This window comes from Polypterus senegalus, chromosome 2, assembly GCF_016835505.1.
Source record: "Polypterus senegalus isolate Bchr_013 chromosome 2, ASM1683550v1, whole genome shotgun sequence".
Lineage (NCBI taxonomy): Eukaryota > Metazoa > Chordata > Cladistia > Polypteriformes > Polypteridae > Polypterus > Polypterus senegalus.
In genome coordinates, this window is record NC_053155.1 from 215,934,086 (window position 1) to 215,944,177 (window position 10,092).

Consider the following 10,092-nt stretch of genomic DNA (forward strand, 5'->3'; position numbering starts at 1 on the left):
TCATGACCATAGATGTGTATGAGGATTACTTTTGTGTTTTAGGAAAATAAAATCTGAGCACATCTCTCCAGTTTTGATGCCAATACAATGGTTACCTATGTCATTTAGAATTGACTTTAAAATACTGCTTATGGCTTTACAAAGCCTTAAATAATCTCGCTCCATTCTGTATCTCAGAATGCCATTCACCTTACATTCCAAATCGTAACCTTAGATCTTCAAATGAGTGTCTGCTTATTATTCCAAGAGCTAAACTTAAAAGAAGTGGTGAGGCAGCCTTCTGCTGTTATTCACCTGAAATCTGGAATAGCTTACCAACAGAAACTTGCCAGGCTAATACGGTGGAGCACTTTAAAAACTGCTAAAAACACATTACTTTAACATGGCTTTCTCATAGCTTCATTTTTGTGTAACCCTGATATTTTGTATAAGCATTGAAGTATCTTTTTTTTCATGGCTCCGAAATCCATACTAACCCCTACTTTCTCTGCTGTTCGTTTTCTGGTTTTCTGTGGTGGCGATCTGCGTCACTACCACCTAATCAAAGCTGTCCCTACATTGATGGATTGAAGGCCAGATGTCCACATGACCATCATCATCTAATTCTTCCACATGAAGCCTGAAAACTATGAGGACTGATTGAGATCATTTATGTTAGGTAGAATGCCTAGAGGGGTCTGGGTGGTCTTGTGGCCTTGGAACTCCTGCTGATTTTTTTTTTTCTCCAGCCATCTGGAATTTTTTTTATTTATTTTGTCTGTTCTCCCAGCCATCAGACATTTCCTTATTCTTTGTTGCTTAGTATTACCTGATCTTATTTTTATATTTTTCTTTTTTCTTTCTTCATCTTGAAAAGCACATTGAGCTACATCATTTATATGAAAACATGCTATATAAATAGATGCTGTTGTTGTTGTTGTTTAAGTGCTGTATGAATTTTTGAGTTACACCTCGACATCTCACCTTTTAGTCCATTGAGTTCACGTGACCTTCTTCTCAGTGCTAAGTGAGAAACTTGTGACTATGTTTTATTTCACACACAAAAAGTAATGAACGGTTACTGCTAGTATTTTTGTAAACAGAAAAAGCAAACTAAACACATTAGACATGTGTTCTTTCACACCAAATACAATTTGACTTCAAAAATATAATTTCTAGCTGAGTTCGTTATTACTTTAATATTTTATATTATGAAATGAAGTGAAAGGTCAAAATTACAACACAACTCAGCAAAATTTTCCTTCAAATTATTCTAATAGGAGCTACGTACCACTTTGAAGGGAGTCCATGTGAAATTTCCCACTGGGAATCTTGCATTGCTCATCTGTCCCAGTAGACTAACTGGTAATTCAAAAGCTCTTCATCTGAAGACTCTTTGGCTTCATACAACTTCAATTACATCAATTCAGTGGTTACTCTGATGTTCACCTTTAAAATAGTGCATAAAACCCTGAGGTAATTGAGCTCAGGCTTAAAAACTAATTTGCCAGATTTAATCATTTATTACAGTTGCTTTGCAAATGCATTTTTTTTTCCAGCTATAGCCCCAGTTCTTCTCATAACCCATACACGCTATTATTGTCTAATGTAACTGCAATCTGGGGATATAAAGTAGGAGTGCAGGTCAGGACAGGCTGGGGAGCATGCACTGGTACAGTGCATTGCCGCACCCACCACATAACGAAACAGCTCAGGATCCTGGTTGGCAACCCCCAGGCAGAAATGCATTCCAGTCCCACCCTCTGGAAATGACCATCTAACTCACCTTGGCCTGGTCCAACAATGAGGATTCTGCAAGCCGGATCACCCTTGAGGAATTATGCCACATGGCCGTAGTGCCATAACTGACGCTCCCTCACAATGCAGGTAATGTGCCTCATTCGGGACTCCATGAGCACCCACTCATTTGACACAAAGTCAAACCAACAGGATCCTAGGATTCTCCGAAGAGACACAGTACCGAAGGAGTCCAGTCTTCGTGTCAGGTCACTGGTCCATGTCTCGCAACCATATAGCAAGACTGAAAGCACTAGGTTTCTAAAGACTTGGACCTTTTGCAAAGATATCGGGAGTGCCACATACCCCTTTCCCGGGACCTCATGACCCCCCCATGCTCTCCCAATCCATCTAACCTCTCGACAAGGTTGACACTCTTTCTGCAGACAGACACACTACTGATGGCTGTGCCCAAGAGATCATTAAAAGCCTGGATCTTGGTTTTTAATCAGGACACTTGCAAGCCCAGACGCTCAGACTGATATGGGTGATCTACACCAAATTTAAGATGTCTCCATTACAAATCCTAATTTTGGCTAAGTAAACAAACTTATTATGAAAATATGTGGACATCTTTTAGAGAAACGCTATCATTTGGGGCATGCCTTACAGAAATAGATGGATGGCTGACTAGGAAGGTAGGAAACCTCTCGACTTCTAGACTTGCAGTTGTTTTGCAAATGCTAATTTTTCCTATTCTGCACAGTGCTTTGAATGGTGTGGACCTACCTTGGCCAGTTGTTTTGCTTCCTGGGTTTAAGTTATCAAAGAATTAAATAAAGTAAAGTATGTTAGCTCAGATAAGGAGTTAAAACCCTGGATGATGTACTAGTGAAGTGTGCTAAAGTGACACCTACAATGAAAACATGGCAGGGATGGTTCAGTGATTGGTACAGTTGCCTCACAGCTCTAAGTTCAATTCCAGGCTGTGCATTGACTTTCTGTACGGAGATGGCATGGCTGCTTTGTCTGCATGGATTGCTCACTCGGTACTGCAGTTATCTCTCATTGAAATGTAAGTTAGTTTTCAATTATTAACTCTAAACTGGCTGTGTATGCCTTTAGGTGTGCATGTAAATGTGCCCTGTGATGGACTAGTACACCAAGCCTGATCCTTCAACCAAAATCATGCAGTTTTCAAAATGGATGAATGGAGTAATATATGACATTTTAGTATTGCTTCTCTTATCCAGGTTTATAGTGAACTGGAAATAAAAGTTGCAAAAAAGACATTAGTCCTCGATTTTACCAGCCCATTGTAGGGCACACATTAATGATGACAAATATGAAGTAACTTGGACTACAGACTGGGGACCACAGTTCCCAATAGAAACCTATACAAACAAAGGAAAATATTCAGACTCCTCACAGGAGGCATGTCAGGCAGGAATTGGCCCTGGGTACAAAAACAGTGAAGGTGAAAAGTGATCCATCTTATAACTAACTCTTTAATCTATTAATCTACAGCTAAAGAAAATCCAAAATCCATCGTAGCTTCAATGGAAACATATCAATCATAGATGATATGCAAGAATTAGACAGATTGTGGAATAAAGACTACCCTAGTTGCTATTTAGATCACTAAACTCAACTTATATGTTGCTTGAGAAAAAGTACAATTTTCCTTTAATAATGGTGAACAATATTTGATAATATTGGATACTACACATAAAACATTCTTGGTAAAGGAGTACATAACAATAAATCTTTTAATAAAAGATATACAACATTAGACATATACAAAGAGTGGTGCATGTGGAAGTGTTTTGTTTGTTCACCCCACTTATTTGTATTACACAAGTGAAACTCATAGAACGAGTTTATAGGTACATGTTAGCAATTAATGAACTCCAACAAATTATAGCATAACATAACATTCTCAAACCCGTCTAACCCAAATCAAGGTCACGGGTCCAACCTATTATCTTTGGACATTATTAGTTTTAAAAAAAAAACTGCCAACTTCTTAACATCAAGGTCAAAAAATTGTAGCTTGGCAATTATTTACAGTTCCGATAAAGTTTATCTTTTGTTGTGGAATTTATTTTTAATCACTCAAAGTGTCGCATGGATATTTAAGTGATAAAAATAATGGAATTACATGTAAAGCTCCATGTGTCTGAAGTCCAAACACACAATCCTTCCACTTACAATGTAACTGTAATAGTTTGTCTATGGCTTGTATGCTTATTTTTTTTTTTTTACAAAAATATACTCTGTATGTACAAAAAAACGCATGATATACACAGTATTTTCAACAAAGTAATAACTGTGACTGAATACAATCCATAAAGACTTACTTTGACATTAAAAAATGTAAATATATGCTTTCTTTTTTTTTTTTTTACAAAATCAATAATTAAATAATGTGCTTTGCTTGTAGCAGTATGGCATATCTTACTGAACCAATTAATAAATTAGCAATGTGCCTCATCTGGCAAGTTTTCAGTTTATACATTATTCATCTGACACCTTGTGGTGGTGGGTGCATACACCGGTACACTAATGTCATTCATTTCAGGAATCCTTATAGGCCGAGGAGAAGATACAAGGACATAGTCGTATTCCCTGTGCAAAACCTTCTCATATACGCTCTGCAGGCCTACTGTCTTCGGGATATGTGCCTGGTAGTAGTTTTCTCGCCTGAGAGAATCCCGAGGCAGTGAAGCTGTCTTTGCAAATGAAGAAAGGTGCTGAAGAGTCTGGGAGGAACCGCTTGCATTTGCCCTGAGAGCAGAAGGACTCCAGCATTTATCAGAATGTCCAAGGATCTTGCACTCACGTGTGCATGTCCACATACCTGCAAAGAGCAAAGGGCAAAATGTTAGATGTGTGCAATACTTCTCATAAAAACACATTATTAATGCAATAGTAAACACTAACTGAAACATATAATACAGATATCTACAGTGGATGACCTCAATTAGTAAACAGAGAAAAGAATTGAATATTTAGCATGTGCACCCTGGCCTTTCCTCTCGAGTATTTTTCAATTCTAATTGATGAATGCTTTTGCTGAAACCATCATGAGGACATAACCCTCACATGGCAAAAATGAACTGGCTCTCTGTTTGAAGTAATTCTTCATAATCCAGCACCTTACTTCTTAACACTGAAGCTAAATGTCACAGGTCATTTGTTCATATTAATTATCATATTTATGTGACCATGAGTATACTTCAAAGACAGCATACTCATTAATCTCAGATTTTCATTCAATAATCTTGGAGGGCACTCTTTTCATGGCCAAAGGGTCTAATCTTACCGTTTAGATTATCTTTGTCTCTAATAGATGTAAAACTGATATTCTACACATATTTTCTTTTGTTGTATGTTATTTGTTTTATGAATGGTTCTACTGACCATATTACTGCTTAATTTTATTACTCACTATTGCAGAAACCACCCCAAATAAAAGTTTGATTTAAAATTTTAGCAATTTAAAACAAAATTTGAAAATGTACAATATTGAAAGTATTATTGCAAGTAAACCTTTGTGTAAGTGGGTTAACAAAGAAACAACTTTGAAAAATATTAACAAAATAAATGATCATAAAATAGAAATATTAACCAAGTGAAAAACAGGAGGGTGGCACAGTGGCACAGTGGTAGGAGACCTGGGTTCACTTCCCGGGTCCTCCCTGCATGGAGTTTACATGTTCTCCCCGTGTCTGTGTGGGTTTTCTCTGGGTGCTCCGGTTTCCTCCTGCAGTCCAAAGACATGCAGGTTAGGTGCACTGGCGATCCTAAATTGCCCCTAGTGTGTGTGTGTGTGTGTGTGTGCCCTGCGGTGGGCTGGCGCCCTGCCTGGGGATTTGTTCCTGCCTTGCGCCTTGTGCTGGCTGGGATTGGCTCCAGCAGACCGCCATGACCCTGTGTTAGGATATAGCAGGTTGGAGAATGACTGACTGACTGACTGAAAAACAGTAAGACACGTTAGATAGATAGATAGATAGATAGATAGATAGATAGATAGATAGATAGATAGATAGATAGATAGATAGATAGATAGATAGATAGATAGATAGATTTTGAAAGCTCAATGTTGTGGAGGCTTAAAGGCATGAAGCAGCGCTACATGGATTGCTAGTTATTTATCTGATACTGTTTTGTAATCATGTTTTTTCAGTAAAGCTACTTGTATTGTTGACCGAGCCATGGGTGGATGGAAGTAAGGAAGGTAGGAAGGTTCAAGTGCTTCATTGGCAACTCTTATCTATGTCTTTATTCAGATGTAGAGGTGGTGCTTTTGGGAACTGGCAACTACTTGAAAAAAAAAAACAGGAACTACTGCTTGGGTCTTTAGCATCTGTTGAGCTTCATGCATGCATACACTCATATTGTTGTGAGCCAATATGAATTACAAATCATTACGAATCTTGTTACTGTAAGGATTACACAATGATACCTTCAGGTTATGTGATTAATTAAGAAAGTATATAAAGCTCTTACCATTTGGCATGTTGACAGGTACGGATTCCTTTTTCAGTGCATCTCCGCTTATTTCTGAATCGCTGTCATTAAAGTCGCTGTCACCTTTCCCACTGTCTTTGCCACTGAACTCTGGATCTCGAGCTGAAATGGTGCTGTATGAATTTCCTTTCCAAATTGCAACTGGACGAACGACTTCTTTGCCAAAACCAGGCAGCGTTGAATAGCACTGCAATACAGCAAAACAGAGATTTTTTTTTTAAAAATATGTTACTCTATTTTAATACATTTACTCATGCATTTGCTCATAATGTTCTGCCAAACCCTGCACTATTTGTATTCTTTCACTGAAATCACTTAGAAACAGTTTTACTCACCTCATTACTAGCTGTTCCACGAAGGATATTTTCACTTTCATAAATGCACACAGTGCCATCTTCGGAGCTGGAGCATATGTCACTTTCTGTAGTCCGCGAATCGGACATTGCGGGTTTGCCTGGAAAGGAGCAACTGCCCAACCCGTCTTCGCTGTGGCTAGAGAAAAGGGTGTCGCTGCTGTGACGACCATTTTCGGAGTGGGGATCGGCAGACTCATCTTGAAACTCCTTGTCGTCGATTTCTTTTTTGCGCCGATTGCAGGTGGTAGCGATTAGGATGATTGCCACTAGAAGCAAGGTGCAGCTCCCTGCTAAAATTATAATAACTATCACTGAGGTGTCGAAGCTAAAAAGCACCTGGGTGTCCGAGCCTTGTCGTACCACCACGTTACCACTAGATGGCGCTGCTGCAGTGCAAATAAAGCGAATGGTTGCCGCTGCTGAAAGGGAAGGTCTTCCGCTGTCACTCACTACCACCTTGACTTTGAAATCTTTCCTAGTTTCAGAGCTTAAGTCACGGCTTAAATAAATTTCCCCGTTCGCTTTATTGATGGAAAACGTTGGCGGCTGCTCTTCCTTTTCAATACGGTAGATGAGCTGGGAATTCATCCCTTCGTCTGCATCCCATGCCTTGATGTGAGTGATCAAGTAACCAGGTGGCGCATCTCTCGGCACTTGCACGTCTGCAGAGCCATTTATCATAAGCGGGTGGGTGATTGTTGGCGCGTTGTCATTCTGGTCCACAATCTTAACATTGATCGTCGCGCTGCTGTGCAACTGTGGCGTGCCGCCGTCACTCGCCTGGATGCGAAGATCGAGCTGTTTAACTACTTCGTAGTTAAAACTTCTCAGGGCGTAGATGGAACCTGTAGCCGGATCAACAGAAACGTAGGTAGACACTGGGGAGCCCTTAACGTCACCTTCCACTAGTCTGTAGCTGACTTTGCCATTGTGCCCAAGGTCCAAGTCTCTCGCCACCACTGTGGTGATATACGCACCTGGCGCGTTGTTTTCCACCACGGAGACTTCGTAGACGGGCTTGCTGAACAGTGGGGAATTGTCATTTTCATCGCTTAATCGAATTGTGTATTGCTTGATGGTTCTAAAAGGAGGCGTCCCCATATCCTCTGCAATTACTGTCAGGTTGTACTCGGCAATTTTCTCTCTATCTAGAGACGCCGTGGTTACAATCATGTAACTATCTTCGTAGGCTTTCTGCAGCTTGAAGTGGTCGTGTCCGTACAGCGTGCAATGCACTTGGCCATTGGGGCCTGAATCGCTGTCCGAGGTGCTGATCAATGCAACGAAACTATCCTTTGCTGCAGCCTCAGTTATATACGCTATACCTGCTGAGATGGACGTCATGGGAGTAATACTGATTTCTGGAGCATTGTCGTTGACATCTTGAATACGAATCACAATTTTGCAGACTGTGGGCGTGGGGTTGGGACCTAAGTCATAAGCCTGTACATCTATTTCATATGTGTCCTTCGTCTCAAAATCAACAGGGTTCTCCAGAGTAAGACGCCCGGATTTGCGGTCAACTTTAAACAACTGTTTGATCTCCGGTGTAACCTGATTTCCGAATCCATAGACAACCTCTCCGTTTAAACCTTCGTCGTGATCAACTGCGTTTAGGTCCAGCAACAGAAACCCCACTGGAGCGTCTTCGTTGAGTTCCACGGTGAACGAGTTCTGGTCAAATACCGGGCTGTTGTCGTTAAAGTCGTTGACCTTAACGTTGATCTTTGTGGTGCCCGAGCGAGGCGGGTTCCCCCCGTCTGTGGCCACCAGATCCAGCACATGGAATGACTGAGTTTCCCTGTCAAGTTCCTTCATGAGTACCAGCTCTGCGTATTTCACCCCATCCGCCCTATTCAGCACCTCAATTGTAAAGTGACTGTTTACTGAAATCTGGTAACTCTGGATATAGTTTGGACCCACATCTTCATCAAGGGCGACGTCTAAAGGAATGCGGGTGCCTACAGCTGCATTTTCGGAAACTTCGATCGATATTTCGGGATGAGGGAATTCAGGAGAATTGTCATTAATATCTTTGACATCAATTTCGACATGGATAAGTTTAAACTGCTCTTTGGAAAAACTTACGACGTCGAAAGCAATAAGGCAATGCGGAGACTGCTTGCAGATCCTTTCTCGGTCAATTCTTTCTCCAATGGTCAGTTGTCCATCGCTTTCTCTCAGCTTAATAAATGAAGTATTCAGCGGCTTCATCATTCGGAAACTAGTCTGTCCTCCGTGAAGCGGGTTTATGAGCAAATCTTCAGCGAGGTTTCCTATTACTGTATCCGGATTATCTTCTTCATATGTCTGATATTTAATTGTTTTACAGTCTGAAAAATCAGGGATGAAAGCAGACAAGAGTAATACATATTGTCCTACCGTGAAGGTATTCAAAAAGGTAAAGGTTTTTCTCAGAGTTTTCAGAAACATTTTTAGCAGGTTGAATAATCTGAAGGAATGCCTCTTCGTTATATAGCTGCTGACAAAGTGTAGACTTTTTTCCACTGCATGCCAAAACTGTAAACCAAATATTACATAAATAATCAGGCACAATTCTACTCGCCCTCCAAACAGCTCTTTCAAACAACAGCGGAGCCGCAGAGACGGAGACTATTATAGAGTTGGTTATGCAAATTAGCTGAGGCGCATCCAATCAGAATCTTCACTAAACTCACAACTGGGACCATAAAGCATTCTGCGGACTTTTGTCAGCTCAGCTGAAAACTCAAGCAATGTGAACTGAAATGTTAAATAAAAGGTGTAAACAAAACTCGTCTTATTCTCACATTCTAGAATGTTTGTCCAGGTATACTCTTTTTTTGAACTGAGTAGTTTCTGACAAGGAAAAGGTTACTAATACTACTACTACTAACAATAATACTAATACTAATAAATAATAATAATAGTGAGATTGACGAGGATTAATCTTCAACATTTACTGCATCGTTTGCTAAATGTATTTTCTAGAGGACAATTAGTCTTTCGTGAAGAATTATTTTTGAAATGTATTTGATTTAAAACGAGGCATTTGGATGTGTTCTGCTCGCGTGATCAGAGCTGTAATTTGCTATTGAAATGATTGTATTGTTAGAATACTTTAACATGCATGTCACTAAATCGGCGGCTTTTCTTTAACCTTGCCTGCTAGCAGGTGAAAAAGAAAAGGGGGGAAAAAACGTTTCAAATGGGATTTGTGCTTAAGCGTGAGGAGATTTAGAAGGATTTCAATAGTCAGATTATATCAAAGGCTTATGAAACCCTCGTTAGCAGTAGAGATATAATAGCGTGGTAGGGTATCCCACTGGAGGCATCAATGTCTGTATTATTCCACTGAATCAGTGTAAAAGGAAAGGAGCTTCAACTGTTTCCACAGAGGACTGCGGCTAAGTAGAATATAATGAGCAAACGCCACATGTATCTATTATGCTTTCCCATTCAACCTCCATCACTGCCATAACTCTTTCACTAGACGATGATGGGCGTT

The 10,092-nt window shown here is 40.1% G+C and overlaps 1 protein-coding gene across 1 annotated transcript; it reads right to left on the reverse strand.

Annotated features, from left to right (window-relative positions):
- Window positions 1–3,494: 3,494 nt before the first annotated feature.
- Window positions 3,495–9,284, reverse strand: si:ch211-199f5.1 (protocadherin-8). Its single transcript, XM_039745306.1, has 3 exons — window positions 6,585–9,284; window positions 6,229–6,436; window positions 3,495–4,576 (listed from the first exon to the last, which is right to left on the reverse strand). Exons 1-3 carry the CDS (start codon window positions 9,036–9,038, stop codon window positions 4,227–4,229), a joined length of 3,012 nt encoding a protein of 1,003 aa, XP_039601240.1. The 5' UTR covers window positions 9,039–9,284; the 3' UTR covers window positions 3,495–4,226.
- Between the last annotated feature and the right edge of the window lie 808 nt (window positions 9,285–10,092).

What these genes read in the sequence shown, in the direction of transcription:
- si:ch211-199f5.1 (XM_039745306.1), bottom strand. Translation starts at nt 9,038, where the DNA reads ATGTTTCTGAAAACTCTGAGAAAAACCTTTACCTTTTTGAATACCTTC. An exon ending in GTGGAACAGCTAGTAATGAG is followed by an intron (nt 6,437 to 6,584) that starts GTGAGTAAAACT and finishes GCTGTATTGCAG; the next exon opens with TGCTATTCAACGCTGCCTGG. An exon ending in ACCTGTCAACATGCCAAATG is followed by an intron (nt 4,577 to 6,228) that starts GTAAGAGCTTTA and finishes TGCTCTTTGCAG; the next exon opens with GTATGTGGACATGCACACGT.